The following is a 26,570-nucleotide window of genomic DNA, read 5'->3' as shown; positions in this document are numbered from 1 at the left end:
TCTTAAAAAGACAAGGGCACTAAATTCTTTGGAATACAAAGGCTCTAACATTCGTGTTTTCTAGGATCTGGTACCGTCAACCTTGTCAAAGACATACCTATTGAAACCTTTTACGGATGCCCTCAAGCAGAGACAGTTTCCCTTCCGTTGGTTTTTCCCATTTGGCCTCTTTATCACAGCGGACAGCAAAAGATTTACTGTCAAATCATCTTCTGACATGGCCAAAGTATGTACAGAACTGGACATTCAACTCGACAGGCTGCCCGATCTTCGCTTCGCCCGTACTGATTTCTGTATCCCGGACCTGTCAATGCAAGAACCCTGGAAGAGAGCGGGTGGTTCTAGAGAGCAGAGAGACAAGAAAAGACAAGCAGGAAAGCAGCAATCTTCAAGCGATTGAATGGAAGACCCTGGTCCTCTATCCTTCTATGCATTAATCTTTTAATCTAATCCATAATGACTACCAAGTTAATAAGTGGAACAAATTGAAAAATTGTTATGTTTTGACCTATTGCATTCCCTGATGGGTATTACAGTATTAATCATAATTTTACTTATTACAATGAAAGTGGTTAATTTAGGGCAACAAACCCTTTTTGTTGAACACATGTTAATGTTTTTATCTTTTACTTCTCTTTCTTCCCTCACCTACCCTCCCCATGTCCATCGGAGGATCACCTGTTATCTTTATCTGAGCCCCGACGCCCACCGACCCGATATGGCTGACCGAATGCAAGAAACGACAATAGCTTCATACAATGTAAGAGGACTGAACGCGCCAATTAAAAGAGCTCAGGTACTAGTGTGGCGCTCCTGAGGCTTCAGTCGCCACGGAGGTACTGCACCTTCTCCTAAGGTGTGGTACCCCACCATCCAGGTAAGGTGGGAACTCCTAACCACACTCCACACCTTCACCCCACAAACAGGATAGTTCAGCAGGGACACATCCATGCTTTATGCTGGAAAGGTAATAGAGTACCTTTTGTGGTCCCTGGCTTCGTAACACGAGATGTGCTGGGAGGCGGGTGGAGTAAGAATATATAAAAGAGAGGGAAAGTGTAGAATTACAAGTCAGTCTGACAGGAGGTCAGTGAGAGGAGAGTCAATCGGTGAAGAGTGAGAATCCCTGGAAGAAGAGATGGAGGAAGGAGTGCTGCAGCTGCCCCAGTGATCTGGGCCAGCTGGCACGGGAAGGAAGAGAAGGAGAAGAGATGTAGACTTGAGACTGCAGCTTCCATAAGAAAGATAGAACTGATCGGAACGAAGGAGAACAGAAGGACGGTGGGAAGTGGGTTAGAGAGATAGACAACACTTCCAGTCCAGAGCGCAAGGCCGGGGCCCGGTCCCCAAGGTTGATCGGATCCTTAATATCCAGCGACACCGGTGGAGAAGTGAGCCGCTAATGCCTTACTCCCACCATAGACTTGGGACACAACAGCAACTGAATAGAGAGCCCGGACTCTGGAGATAGAGATCCCTGATCAGGCTACAGCTGTCTGTCATACAAGTAAGGGTCTTAGGAACCCGAGACAAGAGGCACTCCAGGGAACCATGGTACTGGGGTACTTCACACTTAGAGGCGCATTAGAGGAGACATTCAGGAAGGTACATGTTGGCAGAGTGTTGGAAGGGAGAATCCTTTCTTGCCTGGAGGTTGGCTGGAGCCCTGACCTGGAGAACACGGCACGGAGGCAGGCACCTGTGTGAACTGCAGACTGTGAGTAAAGCTTTGGAACTGCACGCTCTGGTGTCCTCCAGTTATTCGAGCACCACTACACTTGGGTACCAGCATCTACACCAACTGCGCCTCTCCTCCATTACTACATCTACACTGCCCTGGGACTACAGCTCCACCTGTGGGGAGCTTTGCCATCTTTGCTGCACACACCATCAGTCCCAGAGGATCTGCATGCAGCGTAGGCCTAACACCTCACTTGCCGAACACCACAGGTGGCGTCACGAACTATTCACATAAACCATCCCCCATCATTGGGCGCCCAGGGCCACGGACCGGGTCACTGCTGCTGTGACACATCCCCCTGACACCGGCCCAGTACCGAGTACCCAACAGCCCCGGGAGGGTGACCCACTAGCACATATAAAAAAACTGGGGACTGATATAGCACTCCTACAGGAGACCCACTTTATACAGAAAAAAACCCAGAGTTTCGAGAAACATCACTACAACACATAGTTCCACTCATTTTCCTCTTCTAGGAAGGGGAGAGGGGTGGCAATTGCTCTAGCAAAAAACACACCATTTCAGTATCTCGACAGGCTCCACGATGGAGATGGTAGATATGTCTTCATAAAAGGGAAACTGGCACACAAACTAGTCATGATAGGGTGTGTATATGCCCCCAACATAAAACAAGACACCTGGTTTTCCAGAATTATGAGACAGGCAGGCCAATTTATAGAGGGTACTTTGATTTTGGGGGGAGACTTGAACGTTCCTCTTGAGCCACCAATGGATTCCTCTACTGGGAAATCTAGTGTTCCCAAGAATGTACTAACACGCATCCGAACAACCTTACATCTAAACCAACTGATTGATGCCTGGAGATTTCTCCATCCTATTGAACGAGACTTCTCACATTTCTCACAAGCACAATCGTCCTATGGTAGAATTAACTATCTCTTTGTCCCATTCCAAATATCCTCGTATCTAAAAGACACAAATAATCCCGAGCGTTCACTCCGACCACTCCTTCTTAATAAATAAACTTGTGATAGGTCATAGACCAAACAATAACCCTTGGAGGCTGAATGAAACTTTAATTGCAGATGAACCTTCCAAAAACAAAATAAAAAAGAAAATTCAGGAGTTCTTTGAGATTAATCTGAGTGACAACATCCAATTTGCAACTATTTGGGAGGCCCACAAGGCCGTAATAAGAGGTGAATTGATTTCTATGGCTTCGCATAAGAATAAAAGTAGAAAAAATAAAACTGACACTCTTTATAAAGAGATCCAAACACTAGAACGAGACCATAGAACGACACTTGACCCGAATGTTTTAAATCTGCTCTCTCAGAAGAGACAATCTCTTAGAGACTTACTAAACAAAGACTCGATAAAAATTTATACTAGATGGAAACACAGGGTATTCGCTCATGGAGACAAAATGACAAAATTTATGACATCCATGATTAAAAAACGTAAGGCTAAGTCTCTTATTCACACGGTAAAAGGTCCAGACGGAGCAAAAATTACAAGCCCAGACGAGATAGCATCAGCCTTCAGGGAATACTACTCCACCCTGTACAATTTACGGCCGGAGGAGAGCGCAGATCAATTAGAGTAAAGACAAATCAATATAAGAGATTTTCTACAAAATATAAACCTCCCTACATTATCTGAAGCACAACAACAGGAACTATCGGCCCCTTTCACGGTCGGGGATCTCCAGTCCACCCTGTCGGACTGCCCTATGGGCAAGAGCCCAGGCCCTGATGGCCTCCCGGCATCCTACTATAGGACTTTCTGAGATGCGTTGAGCCCGTATCTATTGAAGCTGTGTAATGAAGTATTAGGTGGGGCAGCTTTTGCTAGACAGACACTGGAAGCACATATCTCCTTAATACATAAAGAAGGTAGAGATCCTGAATTATGTAGTAATTACAGACCGATCTCGCTATTAAATAATGATCTAAAAATATTTTCAAAAACGATGGCCACAAGGATTAGTCTCATCCTAGACATACTCATTTCAGCCGAGCAAGTGGGTTTTGTGAAAAATAGAGAGGGGAGAGACAACTCCCTGAGAGTACTGTACCTGATGCAGCATGCACACAGCCACCACAAACCCCTAGTTTTAATGGGAGCTGACGCAGAGAAGGCGTTTGACAGGGTGGACTGGACATTCATGCGTGAGACCCTCGTGAGGTTTGGCTTTCCTCCCGTGGTCATTGATGCCATCTTTCAAATGTATAAAGCACCCTCTGCAAAAGTTAGGGTAAATGGAGATTTTTCTCCAACTGTTGAAATAAAAAACGGCACACGCCAGGGCTGCCCCCTATCACCAGCTCTATTTGTCCTGACCATCGAGACGTTAATTCAAAGCATTAGACAGCATCCAGGAATGAGGGGCGTTAAGATCTCAGATTCCTCACATGTTGTAGCGGCGTTCGCAGACGATCTTCTATTACTCCTATCAGACCCTGAGAAAGAAATTCCCGTGGTATTGGAAAGGTTCGAGGCATTCGGAGAGCTATCAAATTTTAAGATTAATCTAGAGAAATCTGAGGCGATGGGGATAAATATACGGCACACAACAATCCGAAATTTGAAAGCTAAATTGCCAATAAAATGGAACTCTAAATATATTAAATACCTAGGTATAAAACTAAGCCCACATTGGAACTCCCTTTTCTCAGTCAACTTCGCTCCCCTTCTTGATAATACTTTAGAAGCTATTAAGTCATGGAGAGTGCCCTATGTATCCTGGATAGGACGAAAGAACCTCATTAAAGGGTTCATTTTACCCAAGTACAGTTATATATCTAGAATGCTACCTATTAAAGTCCCAGACACGTTCATCCAAAAGGTCAGAACTCTTTTTGGGAAGTATATTTGCGGTGGCTTAAAACCGAGAATAAGCTATAATACACTTTCCCTACCTAAACCTAAAGGGGGCATGGGAATCCCAGACCCACAAAAATACTCTGTCGCTGCTAATTGATTGGGTGAGAGATAGTAACCACAAACTATGGACAGGGATTGTGAACGAGTCATTAACAGTACCAATCTCTGCTATTCTCCACACGTCTACGGCTCCCACAATGAGAGCTCTTTCCCCAAACACAATAACAAGAAATTTAATTAAGACTTGGGCCAGATTTTCCTCCTCACTAATGCCGCTTCCGTCACCGCTAATAAAAGTAAGAGACCTGCCTGGCCTATATCTAGACCGCCCTTTAAGGACACAGACTCTCTAGATGCTTTCACGGAAGATGGTGTAATCCTCTCTCTGCAAACTAAATTCCCACACTACCACATTATCTTTCTTCTTTACAACAGGCTCAAAAGTGCGATCAGATCATACTTACAATCAGGACTACCATATAGAGAGTTGACAGGCTTTGAAAAGATGCTGACCCAGAGGAATAAACCAAGGGGTGTGCTGGGTAAACTCTTCCAGATGCTCCTAGCTCACTCATCCTCTGCTAAACGGGCATTTATATTGAAATGGGAAAGAGACCTGGGGGTGGAATTGTGGGATTGGGAGGTGGAAAAGATATATAAAAACTCGCATGGCCCTTCTGGTTGTGTGAGGGTTCAAGAAAGCTCTTACAAGATCCTTACCAGATGGTATACCATCCCTGACACAAGGCAGATTTGGCAGCTTGATGCTTCCTCTAATTGCTGGAGATGTATCGGTGAGAGGGGATCATTTTTGCACATATGGTGGCAATGCGACAAAATTCAACCTTTCTGGAGTAAGGTACTTAAAATTACGACAAAACTTTGCCAGCTGCCAAACCCCCCATCCTTGAAATTGATATTTCTAAACTGGTCAAGTGATATTGCACAATACAAACACAAAAAGCGTCTTACGTATCTGTTGGCAGCAGCTAAAATGCTCATCCCCTTACATTGGCTATCACAGAACAGCCCCACCCTGTCAGGATGGTTACACAAGGTAAATCAGATATACCACATAGAAGAAATAATAGCTGGCACGTCATTCAAGCTAGTTAGATTCGGTTTGACCTGGGCGCCCTGGACACTCTATAGAGAAACAGACGAAGACTTAAATCTGCTAAACTCTAAGTAAACAAGATTAGTTTGCCCTAAGACCAATTATACATGAAGCAACACCAGCTGACTATCTAGATTGTCAGGGCAGAACATCTAACGACTGGACATCCCTCCTGACTAGAATTCCTTCTCCATCCTTTAACATCCCCCCTTCCTCTATCCTTCCTTTCTACCTAACTGCTGTTTTCCCCCTTGGTTTAAGACTTGTACTTCGTTGCGACTGGAATGCACATTTCTACCTGCGCTCTACGTCAAGGTCTTTCCCTTTGACTCAAGATTTCAAATATGAAAACTCGGATAGACAATGTCTGACCTGTTTAAAGATTGGGTACTTCAAGTGATATTGCTTATGATGTTAATATATGTACAGCGGACTGGTAACTCATGTAAATATTGTTACTTGATCTTTCTAGTCGCATGTATTGTTTCACCCTTTTGTTAAAACAATAAAAAGATGTTTAAAACAAAAACAAAGATGTTAAATAAATAGTAAAGATGGCTGTGAACGTTGGGGTGCAGATAAATGACAGACACAGAGAGGTGCAGTTTCTTTACCTTTTCCTGGTAATAGGTTGCAGTCCGGAGTACCACATACAGGTGATGGAAGGAGTCCGGCTCGCCTGGAGGCACTCAGGGGATCCACCTTGTCAGGTGGGGAATTATGGCCTTCCTTCTGTGCTATGTGTGTGGGTCTCTGCTGTATATAACTATGCTGCGACCCTCTATTCGTGATGGCTTCACCAACCTGTACGGCTGTCAGCGTAAGCCTATTACACGGGTACTGTTCTCTTCACCGTCGGCCCCGGGCTCCTTATCTGATGCCGTGCCCTCAGGTATTCAAGGTGCACAGGAATTTACAATCCACTGTACTTTCAGATTCGGCGATCAGGACTTACAGCTCCTGTCAGCCTAGGACTCTGATGTCCCTTTTCTCTATATTAGCGCTTCACTCAAGGGTCTGCTATATGCAGTATTTTAGCTTCCCTAGAGTCTCTCAATCTCTGCTTTTGTCCTTTCTCTCTTCACAGATCAGCTCCCTGTCTTCATCTCTCTGACAGGATCTTCTAGAAAGATCTTTTCACCTCACCTCCTCACGTTTAACTGTCATTTCTCCTCACAGCTCACAGCTGCTTTGTTTCCATGACAACTCCTCAGCTGATGCCTAGCTGACTCACCAACCCCCTCTGCTGGCCAGAATTTATAAGGCATCTCCCTTTTCTGACCTGCAGCAGGAAATTGTGATTTATTTATGCTGCCTGGCAAGGGGTCCCTTTTTGCCTCCAAGCATGACTTTACCCATTAGAGGGAGGTAATGTCACTGTGACAACCGGACTCTGGGGTGTCACACTTGGAGACGGGGACAACATGGGCCTGTATGATTGCCAATGCCAGGGCTGGATTTCAGCCCCAGTCCGTACCTGCCCTTTTTAATTTTTGGAGATAAGTGTCCACCTCCTATGGGCGTGGCTTCTGATGTTTTCCTCTCTGCTGATTGGGCCATTTATCTGCATATACAGGGTGGGGTATTAGCCCCTCCAATATAAGGGCGTTCCTGTATATTGGGCATGTTTCTGTGCTATGAAGAATCCCTTGTGCTATTGAGATGACACCTGCTTATATAATATGATGCTATTGGGGCCATATAAAGGCAGAAGTGTGGCCTGTATTGTGGGCACGGTCTTGTGCTTTTTAGATCAGCCATTGTGCTGCGGATGTTACATGCTTACACATTAGATCTTCAGTTGCTGCAGAGAATGATAGATTTCCTTTTGGGCCTTCTGCTTTGTTATTATAGGCGTCTTGCGTTTGAGCAGTAGGTCTATATGATCGATGTCTTTTGTCTCTGATCCGTGACATCTTGTTATTTCTCTATCACTACAAGATATTAGACATACGGAGGATATATGGATGCGGCATCTTCTCTGTAACATGGAGCCACATCTGTGCTCAGTGCACATTAAGCACAAGGGGTCAGTTGTACTTTTTGCCCCACTAGCACTTTATTTCTTATGTGTTTGACAATGGCTTTTGGTGAGGAGTCCTGCTGAGGGTCAATAAGGGTCAGTGGATATGGAGCAAAGGCGCCAAATCACTACCCAGGGTGCCACCCTCCGCTGTAAGGAAGGGACATCTACATAGGGTCATGCACAACCTATCTTCCCGAGATATTTCCCCTGTGTTATTTAATTAGTGCTAAATCAATCCGTTATTATTGTATCTTGGTGACTCCAGCTGACCGGCATTACCACCACCAGACCCCCCATTACTACCACCAGACCCCCCATTACTACCACCAGACCCCCCCATTACCACCACCAGACCCCCCATTACTACCACCAGACCCCCCATTACTCCTTTACATTGGAAAGATTTTTCTTGGTTATTTCTTGTAAAATTTGATAGTTTTTAAATAATTAATAAAAGTTATTTTTTAGGGGTTCTTTTGCTGCAGTTGGTTTCCCCTGTGTCTCTGGCATCGATAGGGTCCTGGTTATCAATAGGGGGGTGACTGGAAAAAGATCTGGTCACAATCAGAAACTAAATGTATCCGACAATTAAATCCTTTACATCCCAATGGTGTAAATGAAGTTCTCAGCTTCTCCCCTTTCCTATAGGGGGTTGGTAGAATTCGTTCTCTACTTTTTTAATAAAAGTTTGACATGATTTTAATGTCTTGTTTTTCATTTCACTTTATTAAAATCTACAATTCATTTACATATATCTATGTATGGATTTATCTTTTACTCAATAAATACGGTGCACTTATCTCATTTCCACCTTGATAGTGACACTCTCTTAGGATACATTTTACTCTATGATGGCACTTTTGCACATGGCCACTAGATGGCGCTACAACATGGGGAGAATGGGAGATGGAGTATGTGAGTGACGACGGCCATTTTGCGCTTCTGCACTTTTATGGGTTCACACTTTCTTTACTTGGTGTGTACCCACAGTGTCCAGTTACATGAGGTCGTCATGGCTCACTGAGCAGTATCGCACCTAGCACATGTGGCGGCCGTGATTTCCCTGCGGTGCAGTTCATCTCTTTGTATGCTAACACATAGAACAGTCCCAGCAAAATACCCAAGATGGGGCACATTACAGAGTCTCACCCTTCCGCTGACTTACCGGGATAATAGCAGCTGTGACTTCAGATCTTCCAGGGTCACTACCTGTGGCACACACACAGAGAGGAGGTAACAACAAGCGTAGGAAGATGACAGTCCATACAAGGCCAGTTGATCCGAGGATCACAACCTGGCTACATCTTCCAGAGTCGAGTACTCCACCTGTGGCACATACACACAGAGGAGGTAACAACAAGTGTAGGAAGGTGACAGTCCATTGAGTCCATACAAGGTACAAGGCCAGTTGATCCAAAGATCACAACCTGGCTTCTCCAAATGTATCCATGGTTCAGTGATGGTCAATGGAGCAGATCTGTATTCTTCCAACCGAGGCTGAAAACCCCTAGGTTGTTTCCTGTAGCATGATAGAGCCGTGTCCCTTGTGATGTTGTGGCTTCTGTCCTGTCTCTTGTCCTTTGGATGTATAGATGTCTTGGCAGAATCTCTCTGGCTGTTTCTCTCTCTCAGTCTCTTTATACAGAGGCATGTAACCTACTTTTAGACTTAACAAGTGTCCCTCATTCAGTATTTACATAAAGGGTAAGAATGGAGATGAGATTATTATAGCATTACTTGATTATTTAAACTATTTGCATAGTTTTTCCCTCTTTGCTTTAGAAGTCAACAAACTGGCTCCATAACACAATGCATAAATAGCATATCAGCAAACATCACTAGTGATCAAGGATAAGCGCACAATAAAAGTCAATATTACCGGCTTACACAAGCAAAAGTGTTTTCTTGACCAACTAGAAATCAACACTTAAATTTAAAGCCAACATACAGATAACTTGGTTAATTAAGAAACAATGCTGTATGTCTTTAAAATGCCAAAAGTAAAAAAAAAATGTTTTTAAAAATATAAAAAAAGCCAAAAGTAAAAAAAAGTTTTAAAAAATATTTTAAAAAATATAAAAGTTCATATCGCCCCTTCAAAATAAAATAAAAAAAACAAACATACACATATTTGTTATAGCCGCAAGAATCGCCCGATCTAAAATGCAATAAAGGAAAGACCAAAAGATCGTATCTGCACCAAAATGGTCTCCATTAATAACGTCAGCTCGCCGCGCAAACAATAAGCCCTCACCCAACCCGAGATCATGAAAAATGGAGACGCGACGGGTATCGGAAAATGGTGCAATTCTTTTATAATTTACCTAATAAAGAGGAGTTATTTTTACTGATACAGCGGGTATGGAAAGTATTCAGACCCCTTTGCATTTTTAAATTGTTTCATTGCAGCCATTTGGTAAATTCAAATTCATACTATCTATTCCTGACACTGGAGTGGATTATAAACTTCCGAAGTATATAGATTGAGGTCTGGGATCTGCCAATATGTGGCTAGTTTTCTGACTGTTTCGAATAACATGATGCATGATTTTAGTTTTTTGTTTTTTTTTTCGCTTAGTCTCGCTTGAATATAGGTCAATATTAAATAGTCTCCTGATGAGTCGTCTTTGGTGAGGACGATGAAAACCGTTGAAATGAGAGGCTTGGAGAGTGTGTAAATGTCACCTCACCCTATATACTGAGACGTGGGGTACATGTTTTTTCTATTAGTCACTTTCTGACTAACCTTCAGAGGGTGAATTATGGGTATAGTTTTAAATTAGGAAAAAATAAAGTTTAGATTTATCCTTTTGTCAACAAATATAAGGAATGACAAGAGACAACTCATTTAAGAAGATTCAATTTTGGTTAAAACTACTTCAACATTATGAACATAAAATGGCTTCTCCTCTGTGTGACTGCTCTGATGGCGTTCAAGAAGCGCTTTCTGGTTAAAATGTTTCCCACATTCTGAACATATAAATGGCTTCTCCCCTGTGTGAGTTCTCTGGTGCTTAACACAATTTGATTTCTTGCTAAAACATTTCCCACATTCTGAACATGAAAATGGCTTCTCCCCTGTGTGAGTTCTCTGGTGCTTAACACAATTTGATTTCTTGCTAAAACATTTCCCACATTCTGAACATGAAAAAGGCTTCTCTCCTGTGTGAGTTCTCTGGTGCTTAACAAAATTTGATTTATTGTTAAAGCATTTCCCACATTCTGAACATGAAAAAGGCTTCTCTCCTGTGTGAGTTCTTTGGTGGATAACAAAATGTGATTTATGTACAAAACATTTCCCACATTCTGAACATGAAAATATTTTCTCCCCTGTGTGAGTTCTCTGGTGCTTAACACAATGTGATTTATTGTTAAAACATTTCCCACATTCTGAACATGAAAAAGCCTTCTCCCCTGTGTGAGTTCTCTTGTGGGTAACCAATTGTGATTTCTGTGCAAAAGATTTCCCACATTCTGAACATGAAAAAGGCTTCTCCCCGGTGTGAGTTCTCTGGTGGGTAACAAAATTTGATTTCTGTGCAAAATATTTCCCACATTCTGAACATGAAAAAGGCTTCTCCCCTGTGTGAGTTCTTTGGTGGGTAACAAATTGTGATTTATGTGCAAAACATTTCCCACATTCTGAACATGAAAAGGGCTTCTCCCCTGTCTGAGTTCTCTGGTGCTTAACACAATCTGATTTATTGCTAAAACATTTCCCACATTCTGAACATGAAAATGACTTCTTTGCTTTAGGAGAAGTTTGTTTTTTATTGCTTCTTTTGTGACTTTGATTTTCCTTAGTAGTCAGTAATGAATCAGAAGATGGGACCTGTTTCATAGGATCAGATGACAGATCTTTGCTGTGAATGGATGATGGTATATCTGGAGTAATAGCTATCACTTCAGTTGTATCTTGTAGGATCTCAAGATCATCAGATTTAAAAATTGAAGATGTCAGCTGTCCCTCTGATCTCCTGGTACAGTCATCTGCTAAGATAAAAAAAAATTATTTTTAATGAAATATTGAGTTTTATATTTTTGAACATTTCTACTTAAACTGTTCATAAAAATGGCAAGCTATGTAAAAAACTATAATTATTTACCAAGACAATGACAGTTCACAGTCTAATAGAAAACCTTGTTGGATGAACCAGTAGTGTGCGGTGTTCAACTGTTTGTTCATTCTGCCTCCCAAATATAGAATAAAACGAAACCAATCAATGTTATGTAGGCGAAAATAATACCAATTCTCATCTCACAAAAACAAGTCCCCACTCAGGTCGATCATCTGTCAATGGAAAAACAGAGGTTCCCGCACTATTAGTGGCTCAAAGGCTGCTGAAAAGCAACAAGGTTTCTATAAACCAATCCAGCAAAATCTGCTCTCACTTCGGAGTCTTGCAGTGTGCGCAAACAACATTTAGGATCCCTGTATTTAGCAATATTATAGTGAGAAGAATCCACTTAATTTGCGGTGTGTGTCTCCTGGAGCACAATCTGGGCACTATGTGCTGGGTAATAAAATGGCAAATGTGTAATTTTCACTCTCCAACATCCACTGCGTGTTAATTTCCAGAAAGTGGCTGTGGAGTCAAAATATTCACTCCTCCTAAGGATTATAACCCTCAGTGAATTAATTAATAACATGGAATCACTTTATGGGGATTTCGACTGTTCTGGTTTTCTGTCATTTAGTTATATTAGGGCTTCTGCATATGGTGTGTCCAATCTCATCTGGGATCTGTTCCTGCTGTCCAGCTGGAGTAATCTGCTCCCTACTTCAGCCAATTGGAAAGTACCACACCCTACTAAAGCGCAAAGCACATGGCCGGAATCTGCCAGATACAGCGCTGTTCTCCTCTGGTTCAGTCCTCTGTGCTCAGCTTGCGGCTTGTGTATTTGTTTCCTGCTGTGACCGTGGCCCGTTTACTGACTACTCTTGTGTCTTCTGATTCTGTATTCTGTCCTTCTGGTTCTGACCTGGCTACCTGACTATTCTTCTTGCCATCTAACACCACAGAATAGCAGGTAACACCATGGTCCAAGCCTAGGGGTCCCTGTGTAAGTCCAGATTCCATGTAATTGTGTTAAAGGGCGATGAGCAAGGCAATCCTTGGGATATGGAAAGCAGAAAAGATAGCGCCAAGCATGTTCATGGTGGACATCTTTTGATCTGCCAGTTGACCACGAATACATTGTGTCTGCAATCTATTCCAGCTAGATCTGTATTCAAATAGCTAAATGGCGCTCCTTCCCTTCTGAACACTGCCATGTGCCCAGACAGTAGTGTACAACCGTATATAGGGTATAGTGCGAAGCTGGAAAATAATTTGTAAGATCCATTTGTTTTCTATTATCCTTTGTGCAGAATTCCAAACTTACCACAACATAAAGTGACACACGTCAGATATTAATAATGGGGCCTGATTAGGAACTACTGAAATGATCAAACTCCACAGTCTCCATCAGTAATAAATGAGTAACTAGTGGTGAAACCTCTCTGGGGTAATTAGAGTATGGGTCTCGGAGACTTCACAATCTATACTATCCTAAGCTCCAATATTTTCTGTCAGATGAGTTTCAAGAAGAAATATTAGGCATTTAAAGAGAACTGTGTATAAGGCCGGTTTCACACGTCCTGATATTTCCGGTACCGGAGATGTCCATGTGTGTAATATTCGTGGCACACGTGTGACAACCGTGTGCCGCCTGTGTGCAGCATCAGTACTACATGGACGGCTGGCAGGGAAGAAGCGCTACATTAATCGCTGTTCCCCGGTGGCGGGTGCTGAAGGTGCTCTCATCATTCTCCCCTGCTCTGCCGGTGGGGAGAATGATGAGAGTTATATTAAAGTCAGAATGATGACAGCAGGTGGCGGCTTTTGGGACTATTACTCCCATCAACCTACACCTGCTGCTAAGAACAGTGACAGCAGGAGCGGATGATGGGAGTATTCCTCACCTGACACCTGTGCTATAACTAAGTAAATGACTGAAAAAACTGGCGAGGATTCCCCTGTATTTCCTATAACCAGTATGGAAAACTCACAACTGGGGGCTGCAACCCTCAGCTGTCAGCTTCAGCAAGGCTGGTTATCAAGAATAGAGGGGTCCCAACACTGTTTTTTAAATTATTTAAATAATGCTTCAGTGCTTGGAAACTGAGGCCATTAATACAAGTAGCACATTCTGTCACCTGCAACTATAATAGAAACTATTGAGAAAAGACACCGGTGGCACAAAAAACATGGCGCCTTCAGGTAAAAGACCGGAGACACTTTCCTGAAGCAGCTCTGCCCCCTGAAATAAAACTGTGTGCACATACCCTAGTTCTCCGCAAGGAGAAATGATACTTCTTGGATATCGGTCAGACGCCTCTCTCACAGCCAAACCAGATCTCACACTTTGCACTGATGAGGGGCAGTACCCCGAAACACAGTGTCTGCAAATTGAGATTCTGGCTTGGCTTTTATCCTACGTCATTTGACAAGGCTCATTAAAGGGTCAACCTTGACTTCTAGGATTGCTACCTCCAATAGGTGGCACTAGAGTTCTAGTCCTCTTCCTCTCTGAAGAGACAATTTGCATAATTAGCATACCCTAGTTACAAACACTAGGCTACAGCACCCGGCAAACGCTCAGTACATGAATCATTCTAAGGCCGGGGTCACACTAGGGTGTGTGATGCGAGAAACAACACCCGGCACTCGGACCGGAGCGTGCGGCTACATGGATTTCTAAGGGCCAATGCAGACGGCCATATGTATCCTCTGATCTGAGAGAATCGGCCAATTATACTGTACAGCTGACACTTGGATCAGGATCTGACCCGAGTGCCAGCACAGTGTGGTCCGATTGTCTAGGATGAGAAAATCAGAGAACACTGAGGCAAAGATGGAAAACAAACGCTTCTCCATTATGTCATCAGAGTGCAGTCCAATGTTTTCCACGCACTCATTGTATTGCATTACTGAGCGTGATCGGAATATCATACGTTAACAACATATAACAGATATAACATATAACGCATGTTCCAACCCCATGGATTGAGACAAACACCTTGGTCGCCTCAGAAAGACCTTTTTGAGTCAGGGCTACCATCCAAGAACAATTGAAAACCAAATTACAAGAGCCACCAGAATATCAAGGAATCACCTGCCACATTACAAAGCTAAAGAAGAGAATAACCGGGTGCCTCTAGTGGTCACCTACAACCCAAATCTGGAGGTGCTAAGGGGAGCGGCACGGAAATTACAACCTTTACTACAAAAAGATGCCCGATTACAATCCATGTTTCCAGACCCCCCACTGCTGTGTTTTAGGCAGCCCCCAAATCTAAGAAGCGTCATTGTCAGAAGCTCCCTGTCCTCTCCAACAGCTGCAGGAACCTTTCCTTGCAACCAGAAAAAATGTAAAACCTGTCCACTTATAATGACCACGGACAAGATAAAGATCCCCAACTCACATCAGGACTACAAGATCCCAGGTACTCTCACCTGCATTACATCTAATGGGGTGTACTTAATTATTTGTACTAAATGTCCAACTGGGGTCTGCATGTGAGGGAGACTTCTCATCGCCACACAATAAGAGAAAAAAGAAGGGATCTACCTGTGGCAAAACATTTTTATATCCTCGGTCATAGCACGATGGACATTAAATTACTTGTATTAAAAGGTAACTTCAACTCTCAGAGAGACAGGAGGGTCTGGGAGTATAAATTTATGACAACGTTTGACACACTCAGTGCAGGAATGAATGTGTCACATGGATTTATGTCTTTTTACATCAATTAAGGAATTTGCTCTTCAGAACTTCTGGGGTCATCACACAACACAGAACCAGACCCCAATCAGAGGGCAATAAAACCTTCACACTCCTAATCTATAAACTGTTCCAATATTTATGTTTATACCTCTCCCATAATGACAATTCTGCTAAATGTTACTTGTCTTATCTATTGCGTTATTTCTGTGTTGTTTTGTGTATAAATATGTGATTTTTCAGATGTTGTATTAGTCTAGCCTGATGAAGAGACCTGAGTAGTCTCGAAAGCTTGCAATGTGTTACCACCTTTTCAGTTAGCCATTAAAAGGTATCAACTACTGAGGACTCTCAATTCTAAATATTCTTCTATCTACTGGCTAACACGGTACAAATATATACATCTTTCCTGTAACCAAGTCAATTGAACAGTTTTGGGTGGAGGAGAATGTTGTGATCTAGAGGCAAAATGGTGATCATGGTAATACGGCCGGACTACACCACCGATAAAGCAGCCACAGCCGGTGACTGAGAGGAATCTGTGACTTCTCTGCATTCAGTGGTTCCTACTCACCTGGGTAGTCATATGTGGGAATCTCCTCTTTACACCGCTCATCATCCCTCACATATGTCTCTGTAGGATTAATAGGAGTCAGATCTTCACCCTGAAACAAATATTGTAAAAGTCACCGACAGATGGAGAAGTCCCATCTATGATCAGCTCTAATCCTGCCATCTCCACCGTTCTCATTACACAAGTATAAAACACAGAATACTGGTGGATAAAACAAGACTGAGCACAAGACCTTCACAGCCGTCTACACATCACAGGGGAGATCTCCTGACACCTTCTCTCCATCTACCTGATGATCCTGAGGAGCACTGGGATCTTCTTGTTTACAGTCCTGTGGAAGAAGAGGACGGGGACATCTCTCTGGTGTTGTCCTCTTACTGGATAGATCTGGAGGAAACACATACAGGGACTGAATTCATTCTCTACATACAGATAATTATAGGCCATGTGTATTTAGTCCTGTCTATTACCTGGTGATGTGAGGGGCTGGGGAACCTCCATTATGACGTTCTTGTACAGATATCTGTGTCCTTCTAAATACTCCCACTCCTCCATGGAGAAATAGACAGCGACATCCTGACACCTTATAGGAACCTGACACATACAATGATATCGTCATCCCCCCGATCCCTTCATAGTGTTACTGTATAATGTCCCAGCATTCCCAGCAGTGTCACCTCTCCAGTCAGCAGCTCAATCATCTTGTAGATGAGTTCTAGGATCTTCTGGTCATTGATGTCCTCATGGATCAGGGGGTGAGGTGGAGGCCCCGTGATTGGGCTCAGGGGTCTTCCCCATCCCTCAGACACAGGGTCCTGACAGCGATCACTAGAGGTCTTCTTCACCACTGTGTAATCCTGGTTATGGAGAGACACAGTAATAAATCTCACTACAGACATTTCCAGAGTCCTCACCTCTCCAGTTCTGTCCATCTGTTATTCCCATAGATAAGAATGATGTAATGTGACGTCATCAGAATCTCTCACCTCTCCAGTGAGACGGAAGAGGATCTCTAGGGTGAGGTGTAACATCCTCTCCGCCATCTTGTCTCTGTCCATATCCATCCTTGATGGGTAAATCAGGAAAATTCTCTTCTGTAGAAGATCTTCCCTGAGAGGATCCGATATTGTAGAGACCTGAATGAGAAGAAGATGATCCGATGTAACATCATAAGAATCCTGTGTAATAATACACTTACTGGAGATAATAAGGGAAACATATGAGGAGATTTATTATCTTACAGGGTTTAGTTTTCTTCCCTGACATCTACTAATAAAACCTATATATTTAGGCCACAGACAACAAGCAGTTTCCTCCTCGGAGTCGGCAGCTGAACACGTTCCTCATAGACTCATCTTCCATAACGCTAATTCTCGTCTCATTACCGACACTGGAATCGGCATTAGTAATACTGCAGGAGAGATTCATTACACGCGACATGAGAAATAACTCCTTCATGATGAGGACGACATCTTCATCTTCTACTGCGGCTCTAGAGACAGATGTGGCCAGAGTCGGTCACTGCCTCCATCCCCACCGGCCGTCTATATGAAGGTTTCCCGTCTTCCCCGCACTGGAATCTTCTCTCCCGTTAGATCTCAGCTCTGAGTCACACACAGAAGTTTGAGGCTTTTCTGGAAGAACAGGACAGGAGAGATCTGAGGCCGATGTCTCCATGTACAGGGTTACCCCTCGGGATAAGAGGCTTTTCTATCCCTTTCCCCCAATTAGAGGGGGCACCTGTGGATATCGGGGTCTTTACCGGCTGCAGTACTGGGGGGATTTACTCGGTAACGTGGACGTTGGACAAACGTCACCATCAATTCCCATCAGAGTGAAGGAACATCGCTCCTCTATTCAGCTCTATGGATCCAGGATGAAATCCACTGCGGCCCCTGCAAGAAAAGAGCGAAGTCTGGTGAGACCCCCGAGGCCGGAGATTTCTACAGCTGCTCTGTACGCACAGGACCTGTGATGAGGTCACAGGAGGGGAGGAGTCAGGGGTCACATGATCAGGGGCCTCAGTGTGGGCAGGACTCTGCTGTGCTGGTTGTCATGGTGCTGGATGAGGGGAACTTTATGTGTGGGGTCAGGAGGGGTTTACAGGGTGGATGTAGCAGAGCCGTGTGTGTACGAGGTGTACGGAGCGGAGCCGTGTGTGTACGAGGTGTAAGGAGCAGAGCCGTGTGTGTACGAGGTGTACGGAGCGGAGCCGCGTGTGTACGAGGTGTACGGAGCGGAGCCGCGTGTGTACGAGGTGTACGGAGCGGAGCCGTGTGTGTACGAGGTGTACGAGGTGTACGGAGCGGAGCCGTGTGTGTACAAGATGTACGGAGCGGAGCCGTATGTGTACGAGGTGTATGGAGCAGAGCCGTGTGTCTACGAGGTGTAAGGAGCAGAGCCGTGTGTCTACGAGGTGTAAGGAGCAGAGCCGTGTGTGTACAAGGTGTAAGGAGCAGAGCCGTGTGTGTACGAGGTGTATGGAGCAGAGCCGTGTGTGCACAAGATGTACGGAGCGGAGCCGCGTGTGTACGAGGTGTACGCAGCCGAGCCACGTGTGTACAAGGTGTACGGAGCGGAGCCGTATATGTACGAGGTGTACGGAGCGGAGCCGTATGTGTACGAGGTGTACGGAGCGGAGCCGTGTGTGTACGAGGTGTACGGAGCGGAGCCGTGTGTGTACGAGGTGTACGGAGCGGAGCCGTGTGTGTACAAGATGTACGGAGCGGAGCCGTATGTGTACGAGGTGTACGGAGCGGAGCCACGTGTGTACAAGGTGTACGGAGTGGAGCCGCATGTGTACGAGGTGTACGGAGCGGAGCCGTGTGTCTACGAGGTGTACGGAGCGGAGCCCTGTGTGTACGAGGTGTACGGAGCGGAGCCGCATGTGTACAAGGTGTACGGAGTGGAGCCGCGTGTGTACGGAGCGGAGCCGTGTGTCTACGAGGTGTACGGAGCGGACCCCTGTGTGTACGAGGTGTACGGAGCGAAGCCGCATGTGTACAAGGTGTATGGAGTGGAGCCGCGTGTGTGCGAGGTGTACGGAGCGGAGCCACGTGTGTACAGAACAGAGCAGTGTGTGTACGAGGTGTGCTCTGTATACACCCATATACCCCCAGCTTCGGTCGCAGACGCCTCTGTGTACGCTGTATACACCCGTGTACCCCCAGCTTCAGTCGCAGACCCCTCAGTGTACGCTGTATACACCTGTATACCCCCAACTTCGGACACGGGCACCTCTGTGTACGCTGTATACACCCGTATACCCCCAGCTTTGGTCGCAGACCCCTGTGTACACGATTCAAGATTCAAGGAAGCTTTATTGGCAGGACTAAATACACATTAGTTTTGCCAAAGCAAGTGTACAAAAGGGAATAGGGATAGGGACTGTAGGGATCTTGGGTAGGGGTTGTAGGAAAGGTGGATGGGGGCAGATCTAGGATGGGGCTATAGAAGTCCATGGCATAGGGAAGGTGAATGGGGGGCATGGGGCAGATCCAGGGTAGGGGCTATAGAAGTCCATGGCATATCATAGTTCTCTTTCTCGCAGTCTATGACATTCGCTCACATATTGCCCTGCTATCTCCACTGCTCTCTCTTCTCCCCCAGCAGGATATATGTTTTCTCTTCCTCCTTCATGGTGATGAAATCTGGGAAGAGATGTGAGAGTCTCCTGAAGTGAGTGTCCCTCACTGCTGAGTACTTGGAGCAGTGTAGCAGGAAGTGGGTCTCATCCTCCAGGGCCTCCTGGTCACAGTGTTGGCACAGTCTTTCCTCCCTGTGTTTAAAGATCTGCCTGTGTTGGCCGGATTCGATGGCCAGACTGTGGGCACTGAGTCTATACCGGCTCAGGATCTTGTGGTCTCTGGGGTCCGGGAGTTTCTCCAGATATGGGGCCAGTCTGTAGTCTCTCTGTAGACTCTGGTGCATGGTCAGTTTCTGTGAGCTGATAATGTCGTTCTTCCAGTCACTTGCGTACCTCTCCTGGCCTTCGTCTACCATCTTCCTGATTCCGGCTTTTGTTAGGTTGCTGTGATTGGTGTTCTGGTCAGGTTGGGTTTGGGTGAGCTGTTCCGAGGGTCCTGGTTTTTCTGTTTCACCGACGTGTCAGGGCTTTATGGTGATGGGAGCTTGGATTGCTCCTTTGTAGGTGAGCCCGGAATGACAGTGCCCTCTTTAGAACCGTTAGGTGTAGAGGGAATCTGCCCAGCTCGGCCCAGCAAGCACTGTTGGAGGTGCTCCGATGGACTTGGAGAAGGTGATTGCAGAATTCCAGGTGGAATATTTCTGTTGGGCTGGAATCCCACCTTGACCAGTCTGGGTAGGTGTGAGGGCCACAGACTTTGCTGCCATACAGGAGGATTGGGGCGATGATAGAGTCGAAGATTTTTAACCAGAGCCTCACTGGTGGCTTCATATGGTAGAGTTTCCTTCGGATGGCATAGAAGGTTTTGCAGGCCTTGTCTTTCAGGGTCTCTATGGCTTGTTTGAAGCTCCCTGACCGGTGAATCTCTAGGCCCAGGTAGGTATATTTGTCCATTCCTGTAAGGGCGCAGTTGTTGAGGAAAAATGAAGGGTGCTGGTCTGATTTTCTCTTTCTCTTCTGGAACACCATGATGTTGGTTTTCTTTGCGTTGATCAGTAGTGCTCAGGTGGAGCTGAATTTCTCTAAGATTTTCAGGTTTTCTTGGAGACCTTTCTCGGTTGGTGACAGAAGCAGCAGGTCATCTGCATACGGCAGGAATTTCACCTGCACGTCGAGGAGGGTTAGATCTGGTGCTGTGGAAGATTCCAGAGTGGTAGCCAGCTCGTTGATGTAAATGTTGAAGAGCGTTGGGCTTAGGCTACAGCCTTGTCTGACTCCACGGCTCTGCTGGAAATAGGCCGTTCTTCTACCGTTCACACTCACACTGCAGAGGTTCTCGGTGTAGGAGCTTTTGATAACATCGTAGGTCTTTCCTCCTATTCCGCTCTCCAGCAGTTTCAGGAATAAGCCTGGGTGCCACACCGAATCAAAGGTCTTTTTAAAGTCTACGAAACAGGCATATATCTTCCCGTTCTTTGTATTGTGGAAGTGTCTCTGAATGAGGCTGTGCAGGGTATAGATGTGGTCGGTAGTGCGGTGGTTTGGCATGAACCCTGCTTGGCTCTTGCTGAGGACGTTGTGCTCGGTGAGGAAACTGAGGATCCTCTTGTTCAGGATGCTGTTGAACAGTTTTCCCAGGTTGCTGCTGACACATATTCCTCTGTAGTTGGCAGGGTCATACCTGTCCCCATTCTTGTGGATGGGTGTGATGAGGCCTTGGTTCCAGGTACGAGGGAAGTAGCCGGCACTTAGCACAATATTGAAGAGTTTAACCATTGCGGCCTGTATTTCTGGTGGGCTGTACTTCAGCATTTCTGGTAGGATTCCATCCAGGCCACTGGCTTTTCTACATCTTATGGAAGAGATTCTCTCTGCTACTTCCTGTAATGTAATAGGTGTATCCACGGGGTTTTGGAAATTTTTTACTTTTTCCTCCATTGCTTTTAGTTTTGCCATTATGCTTTCCTGTTCTTGGCTTAGTTCTTCCTTTGGAATGTCATTATAGAGGTCTCTGAAGTACTGGAGACAGATGTTGCCATTTTGGATATTGATGTTGCTTTTTCTTGTCGTTTGTGCCCATGTGGTTCCATAGTTCCCAGAAGGAGTTGTCTTGGAGGGCATCTTGGAGTTGGTTGAGCTTGATAGAGATGTATCTCTGCTTCTTCCTCCTGAGGATGGTTTTGTACTACCTTTGTATGGTTTCATAGGCTTCCCTCAGACCCGGGTGGTTGGGGTCTCTGTGTTTCTTGTTTGAGGCTGTTCTCAGGGTCTTCCGTACGGCTTTACATTCTCTGTAAACCATCCATTGATTTGTTTTTATTTTGGTCTCTTGTAGTTGACTTTTTTAAGGTCGGACAGTCTGGCCATTGCATAGAATATATTGTTGAGGTCTTTGGCAGCTTGACTCACTCCCTTTGGGTTAGGCTGGTACTCGTAGTTGTAGAAGTGGTGGAGCATCCGCTGTATTTCAGGTCTGCTGGGAGCCTCTTTATACTTTACTGCTGACATTTTGTGCCATTTTTTAGGATGGAGGCCGGGTGAAGCGGCCACTCTGCTGTGGCTTTTGAGTGGATGGTTTCTCTGTAGATTTCAGGTACAGAAGAAGTTGGCTGTGGTCTGACAGGTGCGTTTGTGGGGAGACTATGAAGGCGCTGATATTTACCAGGTTCATATCTGTAATGGCATAATCTACTACACTTCTCCCTACATGGTAGTTTAGTTTACACCTCCCTAAGGAGACCCCTTTGGTTCGTCCATTAAGAATATGAATTCCTAAACTTCTACATACGTTCAGGAGCTTTTTACCACTTTTGTTGACTGTACTGTCATAGATGTTTCTCTCTGTGACTACTGAGTCTTGGCCGTCATTCTCTGCTCCAAATATGTAGATGTTCCCATCCGTGGTCAGGAAGTCGTTTTCTCTCCCTGTTCTTGCATTGAGGTCTCCAAAGATGAGAACTTTGCCCAGGCCTTGATAGTGGGCGGCTTCTCTTTGTTGGATCTCGAAGCAGTCTGGATTGAAGTAGGGTGACTCTGGTGGTGGTATATAGGTGGCGCAGAGGTGGACATCAGACTGAGAGGTGTGGATGGAGCTGCTGATCCTGATCCATATGTGGCTGCCTCCTCTCTTCACCGGTTTGATGTACTGGTGGAGCTCCTCTTTATACCAGATCAGTATTCCTCCTGAGCTCTGGCCCTGTTTGATGTTTTTATTTTTCAGGGCAGGGACAGAGATTTCCCTGTATCCGATGAGCACCAGAGATTCGTTTTCGGCTCTGGTCCATGTTTCCAGGAGGATCTGAATGTCTATATTTCTCAGTCTTTGTATAAAGTCAGGGTCATTTGTTTTACATCCAAAGGTCGAGGTGTTGAGACCCTGAATATTCCAGCTGCTGATTGTAAGTGAAGTCATGTTTCTATATATCTTGGGTGTATATACCTTGTAATGAGTATGGCTGTGTAGATCAAACTGGATTTCTGACTGTTCTGTAGATGTGCTTGGTTGCATCCAGTCACATTAGTTTCCTGCATAGTGCACTGAGCAGGGTCTTTATCTCATCCATATCTCTGCTCTGCATGTATCTGTGTGAGGTCGGTGGACCCCTCCGTGGTGGTCTCCTCCTCTGATGGTCTGATTTTGGGTGAAGAGCTTTGTTTCCTGCTTCTGGAGATAGGATTGGGGTTTTCTGCCTTTTTATTGTTGGGGGTCTTTCAGTGTGATTATGGTCACTGTTGAGTCCAGGCCTCGGTCCTCTGTTTAGTACAATGTATTTCAGCTCTTTGGCCAGGAGGCTGACCCCTTGTTTGTTGAGGTGTTTATTATCATACAGGTGATGGTGGTTTATGGAAAGGTGTTGTGCCAGGGTCACGTTTGGGACAGTCTTGACCCTTTCTGTCAGTTCCATATTGATACTTTGGGTGGTTTGCCTGGATATATCCTTTGTTGGGAGCAGAGATGACAGAATGATTTTGCTGTCTGGGAATTTTAGTTTTGCTGTCTTTGCTAATTGGATAAGTTGTCCTGCGATCTGCTGGTGCTGGTCTGGCAGGTTGTTTGTATGATAATATGGTTTGGGTTGGTAAACCGCGGATTACTGATGACCTCTGTCACCTGTTCAATAGTTGCACAGTGAACTTTTCAGACCCGTTTTCCTGGGAATAGCCATCGTGTATTTAGGTACTTCCCATTTGAGTCCATTATTAGGACAATGTCAGGACTTTGTGATGTCTGGGGTGGGTTAAGTGGCCGCTGATGGGGGTCTGTGATGCTGGCTTTGCTGGTGGTTGGTTCTCTTCTCTTTTCTATCTCTCTCGTTTCTGGTTCACTTTTATTGGTTTCAGGATTGGTCGTATTGGTTATTGTTGTGCTGTTATTTGGCATCTTCACATTCTGGTCAGTGGAGGCCATGTTGTCTGCTCTCTGGCTTGCTTCCTTTGCCCCCTGCTGGGTCAGATGGTGAGGGGTCTGTGTTTTTAGTTCTGCGATCTCCTTTCTGAGTCTCTCATTGTCATTTTGTAATTCATGCATTTCTTCTCTTATCTTCTGTAGAGCTGACTTGTACTCACATTTCAGTTTATTGATCTCACTTGTTACTTGGTCATTTGCATTTCTATGCGAGTTTCTTTGAAGCTCTTCCCTAATTTGGACCAGTTCTCTTTCTAATTGGGATAGGCAGTCTCTGATGGCCTCAGGGGAGAGGTATGAAGAGTTGGGGGTTGAGGAGCTGAACCTAGAGGTCTCTGTAGAGATGTAAGCATTAGAAGTGGCCTCTAGGGGTTGTTTTTTAAAGATTTGTGCCTGTTCTCTGATATGAGTAAAATGGTTTTCAAACTGCTGCAGATTGTCCTCGTCCCTTGCACCATGACATTGTTGTATAGGCTTATGGTAAGTGAGTTGGTGTCATCATCTGCTTGGCTTCTGATTTTAATCTGCCGGCCATTATTAGTGTTGCACTTAAATATATATTTATAATGTTTGCACAGGGTGGTGTGCCAGGCTGAGAGTTGATCTGTGTAGAATAGCAGGTTGTTTTTTCTTTTATCTTCCTCTTTGGTGTAATCAGCAATAAGAGTTTCTGGTTTCTCTCTGATTGTGATTCCTTTCCTGGCTTTACTGCTCCTCTGCCCATGTGGTGTCTCCATGTCTGACCCCCAGGTGTCCTGTGTCTCCAGCTCTGTGCTTTGCTCATTTACTCCTTCTAAATTTGGGTTTTCCATTTTTGTGGTTATATAGTAATTATAATCCTTATTTCTAAGAGGGTTAATTTGTAAGACGTCTATAGGTTGTTTGGGGTTGCAGGATGGTCCTACCTTTGGATGCTCAGGTCTCTGGATGTCCGATGAATGCTGCCTGTTGTTTGCAGTCTGTCCTCCAAGAGATTCTTGCTTGGTCCTTTAAATCCTCAATTTCTTCCTCTTTCATAAATAACCTAAATTGCATATCAGACCAGATCCCTTTTCTGTTCCACGGAGTTGATTTTTTCCAGGTTTTGTCTTACAGTTGGCTCATTACAAGGTATAACAAGAAAACACAGAATGACAGATTTGCAAAAATACTCTGCAATAAAAAATGGCAGTAATCAGCAAGTGCTGGATAACAAATACAGGGTATATAATTGATACTTTTTCTGCGCAAAAAAAGTACATCAAGCTGCTCCACCACGTCAAGGTAACCCTTATCGAAGCAGTCCCTATCTAATGCATTAAAAATCTGAACATGTGAACAGTGTCTAATATGAAAAGGATTCAGACAGGCCACTCCCTAATATGGGCTTGTGGCCTGAGACAGCTCTTATTTGCACGTCACACAAGAGAGGGGTGGGGTCTCCCAAACCATGCAAAGCAAGGAAAAAAGCAGATTAAAAACACAAATGTGACATGCACAATTGTGAACACGTCGATCAGACAATGCTCACACCACCCACTAACTGAGATACAACAAGAAAACACAGAATGACAGATTTGAAAAAATACTCTGCAATAAAAAATGGCAGTAATCAGCAATTGCTGGATAACAAATACAGGGTATTAGTTGATCCTTTTTTTGCGCAAAAAAATGTACATCAAGCTGCTCCACCACGTCAAGGTAAGGCTAGTTTCACATTAGCGTTTTTTTGCGCAGCGCATCGGGCGCATAAAAAACGCAAAGAAAAACGCAAAACAAATGCGCGTTTTTTTAACGTCATGCGCACGCTGATGTGTAAAAAAAACGCAGCGTTGTTTGCGTTTTACATGCGTTTTTTGCATGCGTTGGCGTTTTTTATGCGCATGCGTTTTTAAGTGTGACGTTTTTTCCATTGTCTAGAGAACATTCTAGACTTGTTTAACTCAAAAACGCATGCGCAAAAAAACGCAAGCGTGCGCAAGACCATGCGCACGCATGCGTTCCCATAGGCTCCAATGTGGTGTTTTTGCGCATTCCGTGCGCAAGCGTGCGCATGCGTTTTTTTGACGAGACAGGGCGGAACCAAAAATGCAACATGTTGCGTCTGGCGCGCCTGGCGCAAAAGACAAAAAAACGCATGCGCACGAAAACGCAAGTATGCGCAAGACCATGCGCACGTCATGTTAAGTATAGGTGCGCAGTGCGCATGCGCACGGGTGCGCACGATGCGCTGCGCACAAAAGCGCTAATGTGAAACCAGCCTAACCCCTATCGAAGCAGTGCCTATCTAATGTATTAAAAACCTGAACATGTGAACAGTGTCTAATATGAACAGGATTCAGACAGGCCGCTCCCTAGTATGGGCTTGTGGTCTGAGACAGCTCTTATGTGCACGTCACACAAGAGAGGGGTGGGGTTTCCCAAACCATGCAAAGCAAGGAAAATACGGATTAAAAATACAAATGTGACATGCACAATTGTGAACACGTTGATCAGACAATGCTCACACCACCCACTGAGATACAACA

At 44.8% G+C, this 26,570-nt stretch overlaps 1 protein-coding gene across 1 annotated transcript; it reads right to left on the bottom strand.

Moving 5' to 3' along the window:
- Nucleotides 1-246: 246 nt before the first annotated feature.
- LOC141077967 (uncharacterized) lies at nucleotides 247-24,875 on the bottom strand. Its single transcript, XM_073564749.1, has 7 exons — nucleotides 24,519-24,875; nucleotides 17,059-17,208; nucleotides 16,750-16,929; nucleotides 16,543-16,666; nucleotides 16,362-16,459; nucleotides 16,073-16,163; nucleotides 247-341 (listed from the first exon to the last, which is right to left on the bottom strand). Exons 1-7 carry the CDS (start codon nucleotides 24,873-24,875, stop codon nucleotides 247-249), a joined length of 1,095 nt encoding a protein of 364 aa, XP_073420850.1.
- Nucleotides 24,876-26,570: the final 1,695 nt, after the last annotated feature.

The sequence above is a fragment of the Dendrobates tinctorius genome, unplaced genomic scaffold (assembly GCF_039654945.1).
Source record: "Dendrobates tinctorius isolate UK_male_01 unplaced genomic scaffold, ASM3965494v1 ptg000485l, whole genome shotgun sequence".
In the NCBI taxonomy this organism is placed as follows: domain Eukaryota; kingdom Metazoa; phylum Chordata; class Amphibia; order Anura; family Dendrobatidae; genus Dendrobates; species Dendrobates tinctorius.
The sequence above is the reverse complement of the archived record's forward strand: the minus strand, read 5'-3'. Positions and strand labels throughout refer to the sequence as shown.

Excerpts from the sequence above, each read along its gene's own strand:
- LOC141077967 (XM_073564749.1), bottom strand. The coding sequence starts at position 24,875 with ATGGAAAACCCAAATTTAGAAGGAGTAAATGAGCAAAGCACAGAGCTG. Across the intron at positions 17,209-24,518 it reads GCCTATACAACAATGTCATG|GTCTCTACAATATCGGATCC; the intron begins GTGCAAGGGACG and ends CTTCTCATTCAG. Across the intron at positions 342-16,072 it reads TCCCACATATGACTACCCAG|AACCACCCGCTCTCTTCCAG; the intron begins GTGAGTAGGAAC and ends TCTGCTCTCTAG.